The sequence below is a fragment of the Hemiscyllium ocellatum genome, chromosome 28 (assembly GCF_020745735.1).
Source record: "Hemiscyllium ocellatum isolate sHemOce1 chromosome 28, sHemOce1.pat.X.cur, whole genome shotgun sequence".
In the NCBI taxonomy this organism is placed as follows: domain Eukaryota; kingdom Metazoa; phylum Chordata; class Chondrichthyes; order Orectolobiformes; family Hemiscylliidae; genus Hemiscyllium; species Hemiscyllium ocellatum.
The window spans coordinates 45,868,097-45,888,450 of NC_083428.1; the positions used below are offsets into that span (position 1 = coordinate 45,868,097).

A 20,354-nucleotide genomic window follows, 5' to 3' on the forward strand; every position below is an offset into this window, starting at 1 on the left:
CTGAGCGTGCAGTTGAACCTGAGCATTTTGGGGGAAAGAATAGTTAATATTTTCAATGAGCTCATCGCTTGATAGTGTTTGAAAATGCGATCGTTAGGAAGAGTGATTTACTTGGAATTGACCTAGAAGATCATTTGATAAAATATCCATGTATTTTTTCCAAAAGCCCTGGCTAATGATGTTATAAATTTCTAAACGTCATCTTGTAATTGAAAATTAATTTGAATCGCAGTATAAGTCCTTCACACACTTCATATACTAGGATGCTGTTGGTGATCTGAAATGTCTGTACCTCTAATTTTTGTTTTTTTTTTAAAAGCATTAATTGCTAAGAAAGTGTATTTAACTTTCTAGGTTGGTGCTGATTAACCCAGAGGAGTTGGAAGATTTATTATAATTGCTAAAACGTAATGCATCAAAATTCTCAAAAGAATTACCACATTTTGGTAGCTATGGCTGTTTACTAGCTCTGTTCCCCATCACGAGACAAATCTACATTGCACATCGTTCCAGGGTTTTAGTTCCTTCCTTGTCTTGGGTTTACAGTGTGTCTGAATGTAGTGTTGTGTTTTGAGAAGAGGTTTAGCTGGCATGCCCTGGCTCGGGGTCTTTACAAATTATTGGAAAACAAAGCAGGGTAATGCTTCAGTCATGCTTTAATTTTCTTCCTTTGTTGCCATCTCTTGAGAACCGACTGAAGATGTTGTTGACCAAGACATTGCTACCTAGATGCAGTGTGAATCAAAGGCACCTTGTAGCAATTGACAGTCATTTGAAGAACTGAGACATAAGATATTATTCTAACTTGCCACTTACAGAGTAATTCATTAACTGAAAGCTTTATGAACATATCAGAATTATTTTGAGTGGATATATATGTGCACACACATCTAGAAACTAAATTATGCAGCATGCAGCGCATAGGACATTGAAGATGAAAAGCTGAGGTAAAAGGTTGCAAAAAGGGAGAGAGCAAGTGAAAGTCTAAATTTTTTTTAAAAAAATGAAAACAATTGTCCACAGTTGGAAGGCCATTACAATTTGTACTGATGAGCAAAGTTGCAAGAAATCAACTAGCCTATAATGTGACATGTGGAAGCTCATGTGATGGTTTGTGGTTGTTCTGAGCATATGTGAAATTTATAAACTTTATATTTTCAGGCTAAAAATGAGCCTTCAGGTAAAAAGCCAGATAAGAAGGAGGACTCCAAAAAGGATCAAAAGTCAGCTTCAGGTCGAGAACTCAGTGGCGATAGACGCCATTCTGCAGAGTTCAAAACTGACAAGTAAGTTTCGTTTCCTAAATTTCTGATATGTTCTCAAAAAAAAATGCTTTGGTAGCTTTTTCTGAAATTATCAATATATCTTGTTGAATGTTGAGCAACCTATCTGTAAAGAAAGAAAGCTCTGAATATACAAGGATTTCATTTTTTTCCCTGACAGTAAACTGTCTGAAACCATAAAAGTGCCATATGATGTTTTTTTGAATAGGCTTTGTTGCAAAATTGCACAAAACATTGTCACTTGGTTATCAAAATTTGCTTGCATGCCATAAAAGGGAATTGAATTTAATAATAGAATTTGACTGCTGAAGCTGTTCAAAATGGAAGAGCATTCTGCAGTGCCATTACGATGTGTCCTGATCTATACAGGCACTGTATTAAGGGTTCATCTTTTGATCAGTTAGTTATCTAACCTTAATGCTAAGCTTGACATTTTAAGAATATTTACACCACTTCTATTCCAGTCTCTAGTGATTCAAGATATAGGCACACTGCTTTATGGTCAGGAAAATCGCTGCCAAGTCCTGGTCAGGAACAGCCATCTAGGCAAAGTACCAATGAGTACTTTTTACAAGCCTTGGAATCACTGCCTAACTTTGACGGCAAGGGATCTCCATATTCAGAAATGGGCTATTTGCTTCATTTGAGTACCTTGTGAATAATGGGGCTGATGTGGCCACTTTTTAGAAACTAAATGGTCGAAATAATTTTATTTTGAATAAACTTTGAAAGATTTCTCTTGGAAGGTGACACCGTGCTACTATGATGTGTTGCTGCTCTTGAAATTGAGCAAAACCACAGCCTGGAATGATTATTACTTTTTCTTCTTGTAGATAAGAGCAGCAACACATTATAGCATACCTTCACTTTCCAAGACTGGGTATGGGTGGCAAAGCCAGATAAAATCAATTACATTTAAATACCATTCTCAAAACATCCACCTCATGAACTGAAAATTAAATATTATGCAGACTAAATGTTGGGGTAAACAATCTGCTCTCTTGAGTTACCAAACATTATATAGAAAAATTGTGCTTTTGCTCAAAAACACAGCTTTTAAGATACCTGAGAAAATCCATGAACGGGTATATAACCAGTTTCATTCACTAGCAAATTCTCAAAGGTCTATCAATAACAAGTACAGATAAGGTATATGTGACCAGTAAGTCACCACCTGACTCCCTAACCCTGTCCACCATCTACAAGGCACAAGTCAGGAATGTGTTGGAATACTCCCCACTTGCCTGAATGGTTGCATCTCCAACAATACTCTGCACCATCCAGGATAAAGCCTTGATTAATTAGCACTGCATCCACAAACATCCATTTCCCCCCTCCACTGATGTTCAATAGCAACTGTGTGTTCTGTCTACAAAATGCACCGCAGAAATTCACAAAAGATTCTTAGCACCTTCTAACCCTGCGACCACTTCCACCTGGAAGGACAAGGATAGAAGATATGCAGGAACATCACCTGTAAGTTCTCCTCCATGACACACTCTGCCTAATTTCACTGTCGTTGAGCTGAAATCCTGGAACAGCTCCCCCCAAGGCCATTATGGGTTCACACACAATACATGGACTGCAGCAATTCAAGGCGACAGCTCACCACAACCACCTCAAGGACAATTAGAGATGGGCAATAAATGCTGACCAACCAGTGATACCCATGCCTTATGAGTGAGTTAAAAATAAATAGATAACTGGAAGCAGTGAACCTTTCTTAATTCCAGGGTACATTTTGAGGCCGGTGCCCTCCCCCACCACCACTATAATGAAAGCATCTCCCAGTGATTGAGGAGGTGTTATTTTTGTGGGTGGAAATGGAGAGGAGAGAGTGCAGCAGATCAAGGTTCCGAGAAGGAGACTTCAGTCTGGGTGGTGAGTCGAGTAGGAGGCTCTATTGAGGCACTTTGGACAGAGAGGGGAAGGACTCTGCAGTTGGGGTGCAAGAAGAGTGGCGATTCCAATAGGATATGGAGGGTTGCAGCAGGAAAGAGGGGGCTCCAAGATGGGTTGATTGTGACCAGAATGTTTCAAATGAAAGTGAAATGTAAAATTTGTCAACAAAGGAATATTTACCTAATCAGAACCAGGAAGCCTTGAAATTATTAAGGTGATGACTCTCTTGTAAATTAGCATAATGCTGCGTAAATTCAGGAGCGCGTATATAAGCAAGAAATTTAGTGGATGCTATTTCATGAATTGTGCCAACATCTGAGGTGGGAGCAAAAATGATGGAAACTGCAGATGAAAATCTTCTGGCTATGCAATGGAAATGCATTAGTTGTAACCTCACCAGTTTAGGGTGATGACTTTGTGTAGAAGTTTGTTATTTTGCAAAATAGCTTGTTGCAAAAGCTTGTTATCTTATGCCAATTTAGTTACTGTTGTGCCTTATTGAGGTTTTTCATTAAATATTTCACTGAATCCAAATACATGACGTGTCAACGCATCGCCTCAAATGAGTTTGAAGAATCCAGTAGATCCCAAGAAGAGCTGTCTGAAATTAAGACAGAGCAGCAGGTGCAATGACTAACCCAGGCCACTTGATTGTGTATCATTTGATCCTTTTGAAAACTACACTTTTTAATCAGTTTGAAAACTTTGCTGAAACTTATAACTGTTCATGAATTTTAAATTTGGAAATAAAACCCAAATTAGCAGATTTCTATTAAATGCTTTAATTATTTAAATTTTTTTCCACCACATGGATTTGGAAAATGGAGTTTTAGTTGACATCTTGAATTCTGTTCTGTAAGTAATGCGTCATCTGCATTTGCCTTTCTTAGTTGTTTGGCAAACTCTTTAAAAGGTAAACAAGTTTAAGCTGAGCAAGAGTGTTTCATGTTCTGTGAGCTTCTTTAAAGTGTGGTTGTATAAATGGTCTGTTATGTTCTTTAAAAGTAGTAAATTATATAACTAAAGTTAATTGCTGAGTACTTAAATAAAACCTTAAGTTAGAACATTAGTAAGTTTCTTGTCATACTTGGAAACCTTACACTCAGCTGAGCAGGTAGATGTAACTTTGGTTCAGTGTCTCATCAGAAAGTTAGCTTCATAATGGAGTTCTCCTTCCTAATTACGTTGAAGTATCATCTTGTCTATCACTTTCAGGTTTTTAAGGGCTTTAAACCCACAAATAAGGATGTTCTGAGCAATTGTTGCCTCAATTAGTAAATAACTTTTATTCCATGCATTAAAGGCTGGAAAGAAATGTATTAAGTGCATGGTAATGCTCCAAAGCTCTGCATCCCAGAGTACTTAAGAAAGTGGTCCTAGAAATAACTGATGCATTAGCTAATGTAATACAATTCTTTAAAAAAAAAGAGGGAGAGAGAAAATGGGGAGTTATAGGTCAGTTGACCTGACATTGATACAGGGGAAAATGCTGGAGTCAGTAGTTAGATGTAATCACTGAGCATTTGGAAAGTAGTGACAGAATCCATCCTAGTCAGCATAGGCTTGACAATTATGCTTGTCAAATCAGTAGAGTAGATGATGGTGAATCAGTAGATGTTATGTGTTTGAACTTTTGAAAAGGCGTTTGACAAGGTTCCACTTAAAATTAGTAAGGAAAATTTATGCCCTTGGTATCAGACCATGGATAGAGAAATGGTTGGCAGACAGGAAGCAGAAAGTTGGAATAAACAGGTTCTTTTCAGAGTAGCAGGCAGTGACATTTGGGTTGTTGTAGGGCTCAGTGCTGGGACCTCAGCTGTTTTGGACGAAGGAATTGAATGCCATATCTCTAAATTTGCAGATTACACTAAGCTGGGTGACAGTGTGCACTGAGCGGAGGCTGCAGGGTGACTTGGACAGACCAGCTGAGTGGACAAATACTTAACAAATATAATGTAATGTGGATAAATATGAGGCCATCCACTTTGGTCACAAAAACAGGAAACCAGATTATTATCTGGTGGCAGTTTAGAAACAAGTGAGGCGCAACGAGATCTGGGTGCATGGTGGAACAGTTGCTGAAGTTTGGCATGTAGGTTCCACAGACAGTGAGGAAAGCTCACGGTAGGCAGCACGGTGGCACAGTGGTTAGCACTGTTGCCTCACAGCATTAGAGACCCGGGTTCAATTCCCGCCTCAGGCAACTGTCTGTGTGGAGTTTGCGCATTCTCCCCGTGTCTGTGGGGGTTTCCCCTGGGTGTTTCGGTTTCCTCCCACAGTCCAAAAATGTGCAGGTTAGGTAAATTGGCCATGCTAAATTGCTGAATTGCTAAAGCCCTTCTTCAGGCTTATGCCCAAAATGTCGAATCTCCTGTTCCTTGGATGCTGCCCGACCTGTGCTTTTCCAGCAACACATTTTCAGCTCTGATCTCCAGCATCTGCAGACCTCACTTTCTCCATGCTAAATTGCCCCTAGTGTTAGGTGAAGGGGTAAATGCAGAGGAATGGGTCTGAATTTCTTTGGAGGGTCGGTGTGGACTTGCTGGGCCAAAGGGCTCTTTCCTCACTAATCTAATAGCATGCTATCCTTCAGAACGAGAACAATGGATGTCTTGCAGTTATACACTGCTTTAGTGAGGCCACAACTTGAGTATTAAGTGAAGTTTTTTGGTCGTCTCGTCTGAGGAAGGGCATTTTTCCTATTGACGGAGTTCAGCAAAGCTTAACTAGACTGATTCCTGCGGCAACAGAACTGGCATCTGAAGAAAGGCTGTATCGACTGGGCATATATTTCTTGGAATTTATAAGAATGTGTAGGGAATATCACTGAAACGTATAAAATCCTGATGGGACTGGACAGGCGAGATGAGGGAATAATGTTCCCACTGTTCGGGAAATCCAGAACAATGGGTCATGTTCTAAGAATAAGGAGTAAGCCATTCAGAACTGAGATGAGGAAGAATTTCTTTACTCCATTGCGAACCTGTGGAATTCTCTCCCACAGGAAGCTGTTGGGGCCAGTTCATTAGGTATATTTAAAGTGGAGTTGGACGTGGCCATTGTAGCTACAGGGATCAAGGAGTATGGGGAGAGGGTGGGATGGAAGATTGAGATTGCATGATCAGCCATAGTCGTATTGATTGGTGGTGAAGGCTCGAAGGGCCAACTGGCCTATTCTGCCTATTTTCTATGTTTCTATAATCAGACTTTTGATTTAATTATGAAGGTAACCCTAGAATTTACAAAATAAAAACAACAGGTTACTGAGTGACACTAATAGCTCCATGAAACATGAATAATCATAACAACGTGACGTTGTGAGGCTGAATGACTGACCTGATGGTTTAATGCTGGGTGTGGAGTTGATTGGAAAAAGTCCCAATTCTCAAGTCTGATCAGTTCACATCTTGGTATACATGAAAGTAAGCTGACAAGCATCAGCAAACAATGACTTAATGATTCTCTAAAATGTTCCCTTGTTCAGTCTTCTATTAAATCCCACATAGATATCTCTTTAATATGCAATGTCAAATGTAATTTGTGCTTTAGGTCTATCAGTGGGAAAAAAGATGATAAAAGAGAGGATTCTAAGAAATTAGATGATAGGAAGAAAGATTCAAAGGACGAAAAGAGAGATGACAAAAAAGATTCAAAATGTGAAAGGAAGGCTGGATCCTCTCACACTGGTGGAAGCAGATCAGGTAAGGTGTTTTGTAGCTATTGGAAAAGGATACAGTGTTTTGATGAAACAAATGACAATGTTGGTTCCTGTAAGCTTCTAGCATTGTGCTAATCCCACAGGCGCACATTTTGTTGCATCAGTTCGGGTAAACGAGTTTGAACTCAAGCTTTTAAAAAACAGTCTAAGGTTGGCTTTTCACCTTTTTTATTTTGCATACTGTTGTGGGGTTACCTGTTGTTATTATTTGTTAAAACATGTTCGTTATCTTTATGTTTTCAGGAAGTCGGGGTTCAGAGAGAATAGTAGTTATGGATAAATCTAAGGGAGAGCCAGTCATCAGTGTGAAAACAAAATCCAAAGATGAAGTGGTAAGTACCCCAAATTCTTCCATTCAGTAAGACAATCTGTCAGCTCAGTCAAGATGAATTTGTCTTTCCAAATGATTCTAGACAATGAAAAATATCCCATGAAAGAATGGGAACTGTTTTTAAAGAAATCTGTATTTATGGTGAGACATTTGTAATTTGACTGGGTTTCATACTGGCAAGTAATTGAGATGCAGCACAAAACCCTGTTCTGCCCTGCAATGTATTTAAATCAAATATGTAATACACTAGGCACAGTTTTGCTCACTGAATGACAGCTGCCTTGTGACCTCTGAGATTGCCAAGCAGTATTCTTAGTGTCAGGTGTGGAATTGTCATTTCCTTATGTTCCAGGATTATTAACTTTTCATTATTCTAAAACTATCAGTAGTTAATCGATTGCTAATGATATGTCCCGATCAGTAATTCTTCGGAATATAAAATTGCACTGAGCTTTAGACTTGTATAAAGTTGTTTCCATAAACTACAGTGTGTATATACATGAATAAATTCAATAATGTTCAAGCGGTTTATAATTGTGGTCTGAGCCTAGGCGAAGGTTGTATGTGTTAATATATTAGATAATCTACTCTGTTCCATTTGGAGCAGTTGTAAATGCATGGCAGAGAATTTGTAATGAACTAGAGTGTGGTCTCTTTATAGTAATTTCTATGCAAAATAGTTGTTGACGAAACTATTGTCTGGCCTCATGCTTGTAGGTCAGTTTCACTGAGTGCAGCATATTACAATCAATCATAAAGCCAGTGTTAAGCCCTGTATCTGCACTCTGTAATGTACTCATATGCAGATTTAAATCATTTCCTTGGCAGACCTCTGTAATGCTATCTTATCTAACTGTTTTAGTAAGAAATTTGTTTTTTCCCTGTGTTAGGAAAGATGCAGCCATTTGGTGTTCTTGCAGAATCATAACTGTCCTCCACCCTATAGGGATTCTATAATTATACTGTATCTCATTCTTTTTTTATACCTGTCAATTGATTGAGTCCAACTCATCTGTTTTAGTCAAGGTAATTAATTCTCATTCCACTGTCAGCACACCTGATAACAGAACTCACTAATCTCACTTGGCTTTTGCGATCAGGAGAAAGGTTATGCAAGGATCATTGAGTTTGGATAGTTATTGAAATTCTAACTATCTTTCAGTGCATCCAGGGCATTGACCTACATGATATAAATATTCTCCCTGATTTATAAAATCAAATTCTGGGCCCAAGTTCCTCACTATTTTGGCACTTTTAACATACTTAACTCCGCGGCTCTCTTTTGTTTCTCCTCCTATAGCTTCAATTCGTCTTTTTTGATTGTTAAAGTTAACTCTGTAGTGCTGGCATTTACTGAGATGAGAAATTATGTATTTTTAATGTTTTGGTGCTGCAGTTCCAGCTTTTCCACTCTGTCCTGGAGGGAATGCTGTGTGACAGTCTGAGTCTGTCTAAGAAGTGGCTATATCTTGGGTTATTCTTACTATAGTGAAACAGACCCAAGTTGTGTTCCGCAGTTTGAGCTATGTAGTATTAAAATTTAGATTTTCTTTGTTGAAATTAGTCTGCGAAAAGTCAGGACAGCAAATCGGATAGCAAAGAAAAGGATAAGAAAGACATGCTCTCCTTCGATAAGATCAAAGAACAACGGGAACGTGAACGGCAAAGGCAGCGAGAGCGGGAGATTCGTGAGATAGAAAGGCGCAGGTGAGGCCAGTTTTATAACCCGTAACAGGCCCGAGTAGCAATTTGGGAAATTTCATTTCAGTTTTGTTCCTGCACCATTGCAAAATATACATTTGACTTATTTGCGATCTTTCAACTTCTTTTTTTAAATGAGGCCCAAGAATCTTTAACTCTGACTGAAAGCTGAAATGCATGACTTATGGATTCGTTTGGATCTGTTTGGTGATCCTCTCGGTGTAGTCCATGCTATATAAAATTACTGTGCTAAACCATTGACTGGTCTCGATCTACTGTGGGCTTGTTCACTGATGGGTTCAGTACATTATTTGCAATTTACGTATCCTCGTAATAGTTTTGAACATTTTATGTAAATTTTTCCTGAGCAAGTTTGTTTTGCAAGGACGAACATTTGAGTGATCCATGGGAAATAGTCATTCCATATCTGTGAGGATTCTGTTCCTGAGGACCCCTGCGAATGATGAAATTTGAGAGTGCGTAGCTCATTATAAACGGGTTAAAAATTGCAGATAATGCTGGCTGTAAATTTAAGTTCAGAAATTTATTAAGGAGTTGCAAATTTGATGTACAAGTTAAGTAACTTGAGTGGTGACAATTCAAGTGAACAGACCTTAATTGAGTTTTAAAAATGGTCTTTGTGAACATTAGCAGTATATTAATGTAATCTGGCATAGTATAAAAGTTGTATAGTATTAAAATAGCTATAATCAAACTCCATTATTTGACAACCCTTGATCAATGTGTATGAATCTAACTAAACCATGAAAATCAGTTTATCTGGCTCACTGCAATTTGGAACCAAAAGGAAGGCATACCTGGTTTTGTCACAGCAAAAGTGACAGGATGCAAAGTTAATTACTAAACTATTGCAGTTAAGCTTAAATGTATTTTATCCTGAATACATACTGATGAATAACCAAATAGTGAGGGAAAATAATCTCGCGGAGTTCTGTATTACTTGTCCTGACCACACAAGTGGATTGTGATGTTCTCTCAATCCTCTTGCTTTTGCAAACCAGTAGGTAGTCTTAATTCACTGTCACATTGGTTGGACCTGTGGGTCTTTCATTTTCCTTTATTTTTCAGTGTCTCTGATTATAGTTTTCCTGTTGTTTCAATAGAGTGGGAGAAAACATTCAGCAGAAAGGGGGTCAGAGGTGTTCTGCCATGCCTTTAGAGGCTTCTGTTTACATTTCAGTCATAGGATCTGTGTTAAGCTGCAGCTAAACCAATCTAAAAGCTATTGCAAAACTAGGTTCGACTTAATCCACAATAGATGGTGTCAATTTATCTCGACTCAGTGCCCCCAAAAAAGCAACACTGTCTCATGTATGCCACTTGGCTTCCACTAGTCTTTTCCAAACTATAAGTGTACTCTTGTGTTTTCATTTTTTCTTTGGAAGAAATATCTTGAGGTACAAATGGAATGCTTTCGTCCAGAGAACGGCTAAACCTATTGATAACTGATTGAATAATATGTTGATGTAAATGGCAATAAAATATTCCACCTCAACCAGATCTATAGAGCAGATCACCAGAAGACTGCTGGACTTCTGTAAATGGGGATATTTGAATAGTACCTTTTTAATGTCAAAGTCAGAAATAGTGCAGAGGAAAAGCAGATCAAACAGCAAATAATTTGCAAGCAAGCGGACTCGGAGCATTGAGAATCTGGCATTGAGTGTTAAGATAACCAAATCCATATATAACTCAGTGACGGAGGTGAATGTTTTAAATTTTGTGCATCTTGAATTTCGGAATCATTAAGCACAGCAAATGAGCAAGATATCACACAAACGTGATATAAGTTTTGTGTAGGTTTGAATGAATGAGAGCACTTGGTATGGTTATGGGTAATTTTGAATCTAGGTGTGACAGGTGAAGATGATCATTTCAGCAGAGGCACACACTGTTTTGAAGGTAAGCATATAGATGTCTTTGTGCTGTAATATGAGATTTGAAACCCCTCCATATCACGTCATGCTCACATTGGCCATTGGTTTGTGGTGAGTTTCTTGTTAGGGATACAACCTTGAGGAAATTCTGCTGAATTTTTCCTCCAGCTGCAATTGATGAAAGGTAGGAAAGCACAATTTGAGCTTTCTCCTGTTAGATTGTTAGCAGTTTTGATATAATTGAAAAAGGGTCATTTGCACTATTAAAGATGATTGTAGCAATGAATGTGGTCAGCTCCTTCCTGCTTTCTTTGTTTATGAGGAGATTTGCGTTGATTGCACATCTTGAGAAATTATTTTTATGGTAAATGGTGCTTTTATTTCGACAACCGGTGTTGACTTGTTTCTGTAGTTAACTGATAATATTTCCCTCTAACAGAGAGCGTGAGAAATGGGAGAGGGAGCGTATGCGAGAGCGTGAAGAACGTGAGATGCTCCAGCGGGAAAGGGAGCGGCTTGAAATTGAAAGGAAGCGACTTGAGAGGGAGCGGCTAGAACGTGAAAGGCTAGAACGGGAGAGAATCAGAATAGAGCAGGTACGACGGTGGAACAAGAAGAATAAAAATAGTTGAGTTATCAATATAGCTAAAAACTGAAGATGCACTTTAGCTACTTTTAATTCGGAGGTAGAGGAAATCATTTAATTGTATTTTATAGGTATTTTCAAAATAATGTCTAGCACCTGATACTTTAGTGTAAAAATAGTAGGATATATAGGATGCATAAGTTCAAATAGATTGAAGACGCAATGCTTTTTTTAATTATTGATTCAGTGTTGTCCATTGTATTGTCCTAAACACTCCTCTTTACACAGGAGAGGAGGCGAGAGCAAGAGAGAATTAATAGGGAGAAAGAAGAACTCCGACGTCAGCAGGAGCAAATGCGTTATGAGCATGAGCGCCGTGGTGGTATTAAAAGACCTTATGATGCTGATAGGTAAGTATTTAATCTCTAATTCAGTTCACCCCTCAGTGTCTACTAGATATTGTATGTACTCCTAAACATTGTTTTAATTTTCATCTAGACGGGATGATCAGTACTGGCCTGATCAGAAACGTATGGCCCTTGACAGTGACAGCAGGTACAGCAGTCATGGAGCAGACTTTGGTCGTCCAGATAGGTTCAATGATTTTGATCACAGGGATAGAGGTCGGGGATTTCCGGATATGCAGGTGGACAGGTGAGTTACAACCAGGAGTAGACGAGATGATGCATGTTAGAATGATGATACTCGGCTAATTACAATCGAATGTTATTTACACTTGGAAACCTTTGATTTAAGGGCACTTTAAAGCATTGATTGTTATCTATCTTTGCAATCTGAGTGTCCTGTATGCGCTGCAATGGTATTAAATTAGTAATTTTACTAATACGACACTTGATGGAACAAAAACTAACCATAAGGTTGGAGCCAATGTAAATAAAACTCTGTCTATTTCATAATGCAGATTTTGGTTTCATATATTTCCAGTTCATGATTAAAAATTTAAAAATTCAAGTTGTTTTGCTCCCAATGTTTTTAAACAGTTTCATTTAAAATGGTCCTTCAGCTAAAAATATATTTTCAGTAGAAGTCTGCCTTTTGATTGTGACTTTCTGGAAGTTACTAGTCCCAAGTACAGAGGAACCTAGATTATCCAAACGAGATGGATGGGCTTTATTTCGTTCGGTTAAACAATTAAATGCCTTTCCTTTGGGCTTGGAATTTTTTGAAGTCCGCTCTCTGTTCGGGAGACAAGGTACCTGCGCACATCATGCGAGCCCCGTCAGGTCGCACCCATCCCCGTCCAACATTGCGCGCCCCCTCCCCCTCTCCGGGGCAGCTGGACTGGACACCAACAGCAAGGCTGCTGCTGCTGCCTTTTGGGGGATGAGTCTCCAAGTAGTGCGTGCACACAGACACAGCCACACACACAACTTGTTACTGCAACTTTTTGACAGGGGGATTTAGGGTACAAACCTGTGTAGAACTCCAGGGGAAGTGTGGGGAGAGAGAGGGGGCAGAAAATCAGCCATTTGGAGAAAGTGCCTGCTTAATCACTGTAATAAAGACGCAATCAGTGTTGGAAACACGTCCTTGATGTAGCATTTCTATCGGGACCTCAAGGTCTCCTTCAGATAATCTGATATGCGGGTAATTGATATTTGGATAATCGCAGTTCCTCTGTGTTATTTGTGGGAAACTCCATTTGCAGTTTATAATAACGTTGTTACAATTGCCTAGGATATCGAAAGTCTATCATTCTGTTTCTACAAATGGCCACCTGACATTAATTTATAAATTGCTTGATGACACTTCAAATTTAAGGGTTGAGAGAAGTAATATTTTACTTTTCATTTCCTATTTTATGTCAGACTCTAAAGATCTGATATGGGGCAAGCTAAAAAGCTTTATTGTTCTGCTCTATATCTCCTAGAATTGGGAATTACCAGTGGCTGTTCTTCGTTTTCTTCTTTAGCCAGCTTTGCTCAATTCATCAGTTGGTTAAACTGAGATGAAGTGATTGCCAGCCATTCTGTTTACTTCCAGTTTTTTTTTAATGCAACCAGCACAATTTGGAGACAATTATCTTGTCTTACTGGAATACCTTATGGTCTGGGTATTCCATGGACTGTCTTAAGAACAAATCTGAATTAGTTTTTTATTACATTGTGTTTTTACTGGCTGTCATTAATTTTTTTCATAAGTGAAAGTGATTTTGGCCATATTGTTAACTTATCTCTTAACTAGGCGAATGGATCGGTTTGACCGCAGAGATAGTGGTCCACCACGTCGGGATGAAGGTCCATTTGGAGGAAGGTTTGACAAAAGGCTTGAAGGATTCCATGACAGGCGAGGTGGTAGTCGGGGCCGTGATATGGTCATGAAATCTGGTAGAGACCACGATAGACACCTTGATCACGGTTCCCATCGCAACCACAGTCCTCGACGTGAATCTCCACGAAGAGGGCCACCTCGTGGCAACTGGAAGCCTGATCGGATGCCGGACAGGCGTGATTCTGGGTAAGATTTGAATAGTTAAATGTCATATTCCTACAGACGTAGGGATTAATTGTCTGAGAGGAAGCATTGAGTATATAGAGATGTGATTTGGGTCTGAGAGTTTATTTTGATTGTGACTGTACAGTTTTAGGTAGTAATTTGTCAATGATCCCATTTTTAGTGCATTTCTTTGCCTTGTAGGGCGTTAGTAATTGTTACAGTGAATCATTAGGTTGACTGGTCTACGGCAGATCTAGTGACAAATGCTAGTGCCTAAAGGCCAATAAGTCTCCTCACAGGGTGCATCCATAGGCGTTAAAACAAGCCACTATGAAGATAGAAATATACAATCCGTCTACTGCCATTGAGCCTGTACTGACCGTGCAAAGAGCTGCACACCCAGATCCTCACCCTATCCCTGTAACCACGCATTTACCACAGCTCATTCCTGGACACTATGGGACAACTTGGCATAACTTGGACTGAAGGAAGAAAATAGAGCATCCAGCAGAAACCTATGCAGGCACAGGGTGAACATGCAAACTCCATACTTAAGAGTCACCCAATGCAAGAATTCCAGAAGGATTAGAAAACTACCAGTGTTATACCTTTATTTAGAAAGAAAAGGAGGCATAACAATGATAACTATAGGCCAGTTTAACGCTTGTTGGAAAATATTAGCATCTGTTGTAAATGTAATAGGAAAGCTTTTGGAAATGAGTCTAATCAAGCAGAGTGAGCATAGTTTCACGAAGGGGAATTTTTTGAAGTGGTGTTGAGAAGGATAGATTAATAGGAAGCAGTGGATGGTAATGTATTTGGGTTTTGAGAATGCAGTGATAAGTCTTCACACAATTTTGCAGAAGTTAAAACCCATGGTGTTGGAGGAATGAAATTAGCATGGATAGAGGATCAACTAAGAGAAATGGGGTAGGTGGAGCAGATTTAAGGTGGCAACATGTAGCTAGATTAGATTCCCTACAATATGGAAACAGCCCTTCGACACATCAAGTCCACACTGACCCTCCGAAGAGTAACCCACCCAGACCCCTACCCTATATTTACCCTGACTAAGCCACCTAACACAATGGGCAATTTGGCACAGCCAATTCACCTGACCTGCCCATCTTTGGGAGGAAATCGGAGCACCCAGAGGAAACCCACGCAGACACTGGGAGAACGTGCAAACTTCAAACAGACAGTTGTCACTAGTGGAGTGCCACAGTACTGGGGCCACAGATATTTACAATATATGGGGTGGCTCATTGGTTAGCACTGCTGTCTCACAGGGCCAGGGACCCAGGTTTGATTCCAGCCTCAGGTGACTGTTTGGAGTTTGCATGTTGTCTCCCGTGTCTGTGTGGGTTTCCTCTGGGTGCTCCAGTTTCCTCCCACAGTCCAATGATGTGCAAGTTAAATGAATTGACCATGCTAAATTGTCCATGGTGATCAGGGATGTGTAGGTTAGGTGCATTAGTCAGGGGAAATGTAGAGTAGTAGGGGAATGGGTCTGAGTGGGATACTCTTAGGCCTATCGGTATGGTCTTGTTGAGCCAAATAGCCTGTTTCCACACTGTAGGGATTGTGTAGAATATATGGTAAGACTTGCTGTGAAGTGCTGTACTGAAGTTTGTGGAAGGCATAGACGTAGATGGGAAGGCAAGTGGTGAGACTGACAAGACAGCCAGCAGAGGATATAGACAGGTGAGGCTAGTGACCAGAACTTGGCAGACGGAATATAATATGGGAAGGTGTGAGGACTAGAGGAGCAGAAAACGATCTAAATGGAGAAGAGCTCCAGAAAGCTACCGGTCAGGGGATTTGGGAGTCCATGTGTGTAAATCTCAGCAAGCTAGCATGCAAGCCCTGGGCAATAGTTGCCCTTTATTTCAAAGGAAATGGAGTATAAAAGTGGGAATCAACGCTGTTGAAGGTTTCGGATTTGTAATTTGTACTAGGCATCTTTTTCGGATACACACCAATCTTAGCGTAAATCGCATCATCTGCCAATATTTCCGCCACCTACAAGAGGACTCCACCACCAGGGATATATTTCTCTCTCCACCACTTTTTTCCTCAAAGACCGTTCCCTCCGCGACTACTTGGTCAGGTCACCTTCCCCTGCCACTGCAGGAATTGGAAAACCTGCACCCACACCCCTCCCTCCTCACCTCCTTCCAAGGCCCCAAAGGACCCTTCCACATCTATCAAAGTTTCACCTGCACTTCCACATGTGTCATTTATTATATCTATTGCTCCCGATGTGGTCTCCTTTACATTGGGGAGATAGATGCCTTCTTGCAGCGTGATTTAGAGAACATTGCCGGGACACCAGCACCATCAACCCCACCGCCCTGTGGCCGAACGTTTTAGCTCCCCCATCCATTCTGCTGAGGACATGCAGGACTTGGGCGGCCTCCATCGCCACTCCCTCACCAACCGACGCCTGGAGGAAGAACACCTTATTTTCCGCCTCAAGACTCTTCAACCCCATAGCATCAATGTGGACTTCACCAATTTCCGCATTCCACCACCCCACCCCCCCACCCCCACCCCCACCCCCAACCTTACCCCATGTCCAACCTTCTAGCTCAGCACCACCTTCATGACCTGTCCCACCTGTCAGTCTTGCTTCCCACCCATCGCCCCAAGTTTGTCTCCGACCTATCACCTTTATCCCACCTCCATCCACCTATTGCATTCTTAGCTACCTTATCCCTAGCCCCATCCCCCTCCCATTTATCTCTTCACCCCCGAGGCTCCCAGACTAATTTCTTATTAAGGGCTCCGGCCCGAAATGTCGATTTTCCTGCTCCTCGGATGTTGTCTGACCTGTGCTTTTTCAGCACAATCTTAACTATGTGTGTTGAATGGCCTACTTTTGTGTCTTGTGGAATTAATTTCTGAGCATAGTTCAGATTTGCTTTTTTAGCTGGAATATGTTTTCCTACACTGAATTGCTTCTATATCATTTGCAAGTTCTAAAGTAATCCCTTCATCCGTGAGCATTGCAGGAATCTATACCTGATTGATCTAGATGCTTCAAATGGCACTGAAAATGAATGAATTGAAGAATGTGTTGCAAGCCGAACCTAATTTTGATGATATGTTAAACAGTGTGCAAGGAGAGTGAGGTATATGGTATCAAAACATTATCACAGTTAACTGTCAGAATGAACATAGAACAATACAGCACAGAACAGGCCCTTCGGCCCACGATGTTGTGCCGAGCATTTGTCCTAGCTTAAGCACCTATCCAGGTACCTATCCAATTGCCGCTTAAAGGTCACCAATGATTCTGACTCTGCCACTCCCACAGGTAGCACATTCCATGCTCCCACCACACTCTGGGTAAAGAACCTACCCCTGACATCCCCCCCGATACCTTCCACCCTTCACCTTAAATTTATGTCCCCATGTGTCCCTTTGTAACACTCTGTTGTACCCGGGGAAAAGTCTCTGACTGTCTACTCTATCTATTCCCCATATCATCTTATAAACCTCTATCAAGTCACCCCTCATGCTTTACCGTTCCAATGAGAAACGGCCTAGCACTCTCAACCTATCCTCGTGCGACCTATTCTCCATTCCAGGCAACAGCCTCTCCAAAGCTTCCACATCTTTTCTAAAGTGAAGCCACCAGAACTGCACACAGTACCCCAAATGTGTCCTTACCAAGGTCTTGTATAGCTGCAACATCACCTCACGACTCTTGAATTCAATCCCTCTGCTAATGAACGCTAATACACCACAGGCTTACAAGCTCTATCCACCTGAGTGGCAACTTTCAAAGAGCTATGAACATAGACCCCAAGATCCCTCTGCTCCTCCACCTTACTAAGAACCCTACCATTAACCCTGTATTCCGCATTCTTATTTGTCCTTCCAAAATGGACAACCTCACACTTGACAGGGTTGAATTCCATCTGCCACTCCTCAGTCCAGCTCTGCATCATATCTAAGTCCCTTTGTAGCTGACAACAGCCCTCCTCACTATCCACCACTCCACCAATCTTCATATCATCTGCAAATTTACTGACCCACCCTTTGCCTCCCTCTTCCAAGTCATTAATAAAAATTACAAACAGCAGAGGACCCAGAACTGATCCCTGCGGAACTCCACTCGTAACTGGGCTCCAGGCTGAATATTTACCATCAACCACCACTCTCTGACTTCGACTGGTTAACCAGTTCTCTATCTAACTGGCCAAATTTCCCACTATCCCATGCCTCCTGACTTTCCGCATAAGCCTACCATGGGGAACCTTATCAAATGCCTTACTAAAATCCATGTATTCTACATCCACTGCTCTACCCTCATCTACATGCTTGGTCACCTCTTCAAAGAATTCAATAAGACTTGTAAGGCAAGATCTACTCCTCCCACATCTGTGCTGGCTGTCCCTAATCAAGCAGTGTCTTTCCTGATACTCATAAATTCTATCTCTCAGTACCCTTTCCATTACTTTGCCTACCACCAAAGTAAGACTAACTGGCCTATAATTCCCGGGGTTATCCCTATTCCCTTTTTTTGAACAGGAGCACAACATTTGCCACTCTCTAGTCCCCTGGTACCACCCTTGTTGACAGTGAAGACGAAAAGATCATTGCCAACGGCTCTGCAATTTCCTCTCTTGCTTCCCACATAATCCTAGGATATATCCCGTCAGGCCCGGGGGACTTGTCTATCCTCAAGTTTTTCAAAATGCCCAACACATCTTCCTTCCTAACAAGTATCTCCTCTAACTTACCAGTCGGTTTCATACTCACCTCTTCAACAATATGGTTCCTCTCATTTGTAAATACTGAAGAAAAGTACTCATTCAAGACCTCTCCTATCTCTTCCGACTCGATACACAGTCTCCCACTACGGCCCTCGATCTCGTCATTCTCATGTTTCTCACATACGCATAAAAGGCCTTGGGGTTATCATTGATCCTACCCGCCAAAGATTTTTCATGCCCTCTCTTAGCTCTCCTAATCTCTTTCTTCAGCTCCCTCCTGGCTATCCTGTATCCCTCCAACGCTCTGTGTGAACCTTGTTTCCTCAACCTTATGTAAGCCTCCTTCTTCCTCTTTACAAGACATTCAACCTCCCTCATCGACCAAGGTTCCCTCACACGACCATTTCTTTCCTGCCTGTCAGGTACATACATATCAAGGACACGTTGTATCTGTTCCTTGAAAAAGTTCCGCATTTCAACGGCATCCTTCCCTGACAGCCTATGCTCCCAACTTATGCTCCTCAAATCCTGTCTTGCAGCATCGTATTTACCCTTCCCCCAATTGTAAAACCTACCCTGCTGCATGCACCTATCTCTATCCATAACCAAGTGAAAGTCACAGAATTGTGGTCACCATCACCAAAATGCTCACCCACCAACAAGCCCATCACTTGCCCGGTTCATTACCGTGCACCAAATCCAATATGGCCTCCCCTCTGGTCGGACAATCTACATACTGAGTTAGAAAAGCTTCCTGGACACACTGCACAAACACCGCCCCATCCAATCTACTTGATCTAAAGAGCTTCCAATCAATATTTGGGAAGTTGAAATCGCCCATGACGACTACCCTGTGGCTTCTGCACCTTTCCAAAATCTGTTTCCCAATCTGTTTCTCCACATCTCTGCTGCTATTGGGGGGCCTATAGTAAACACCCAACAAGGTGACAGTTCCTTTCCTATTTCTGACTTCAGCCCGTACTACCTCCAAAGGCAGATCCCCCTCGAACTGCCTTTCTGCAGCCGTTATACCATTTCTAATTGGCAACACCACACCCCCTCCTTTTTTACCACCCTCCCTAATCTTATTGAAACATCTGTAACAGGAACCTCCAACAACCATTCCTGTCCCTCTTCTATCCACTTTTCCGTGATGGCCACAACATCATAGTCCCAAGTACCAATCCACGCCTTAAGTTCACCCACCTTATTTCTGATACATTTTCAACTGCACTCTCTCCCTATTCCTTGCCTCACTGTCATGTGGCACTGGCAACAACCCAGAGATGACGATTCTGTCCGTCCTAGCTTTTAGCTTCCAGCCTAACTCCCTGAGCTCCTGAATGACCTCCCCACCCCTCTTCCTACCTATGTCGTTGGTGCCAATGTGCATCGCGACTTCTGGCTGCACACCCTCCCCCTTCAGGATTCTGAAGTGAAATATTGAAATTATTTTGGGATTTAAAGTGTCAAGGAGGTATAGAGCTATACACAGAAACAGACCTTTCGGTCCAACTCATCCATGTGGACCAGGTATACTAAATAATTCTAGTCCGATTTGCCCTATATCCCTGTAAACCCTTCCTATTCATATACCCATCCAGATGCCTTTTTAAATGGTTGTAATTGTACCAGCTTTCTCAACTTGCTTTGGCGCCTCATTCCATACGCATACTGCCCTCTGCATGAAAATGTTGCTCCTTAAGTCCCTTTTAAGTCTTTGCACTCTGTCCTTAAACTTTTGTGGAATAATC

General features: G+C 41.1%; 1 protein-coding gene across 3 annotated transcripts in view; it reads left to right on the plus strand.

The window, feature by feature from the left end:
• Nucleotides 1-20,354, plus strand: part of LOC132829080 (scaffold attachment factor B2-like) — a 77,266-nt gene that overhangs the window by 35,165 nt on the left and 21,747 nt on the right. For all 3 annotated transcript variants that reach the window (XM_060846383.1, XM_060846385.1, XM_060846384.1), the window contains 8 exons: nt 1,162-1,286; nt 6,735-6,886; nt 7,147-7,235; nt 8,799-8,941; nt 11,273-11,429; nt 11,708-11,829; nt 11,918-12,073; nt 13,625-13,897. In XM_060846383.1, the coding sequence (XP_060702366.1) occupies nt 1,162-1,286; nt 6,735-6,886; nt 7,147-7,235; nt 8,799-8,941; nt 11,273-11,429; nt 11,708-11,829; nt 11,918-12,073; nt 13,625-13,897 (1,217 nt within the window). The remainder of the gene's footprint in view (nt 1-1,161; nt 1,287-6,734; nt 6,887-7,146; nt 7,236-8,798; nt 8,942-11,272; nt 11,430-11,707; nt 11,830-11,917; nt 12,074-13,624; nt 13,898-20,354) is intronic.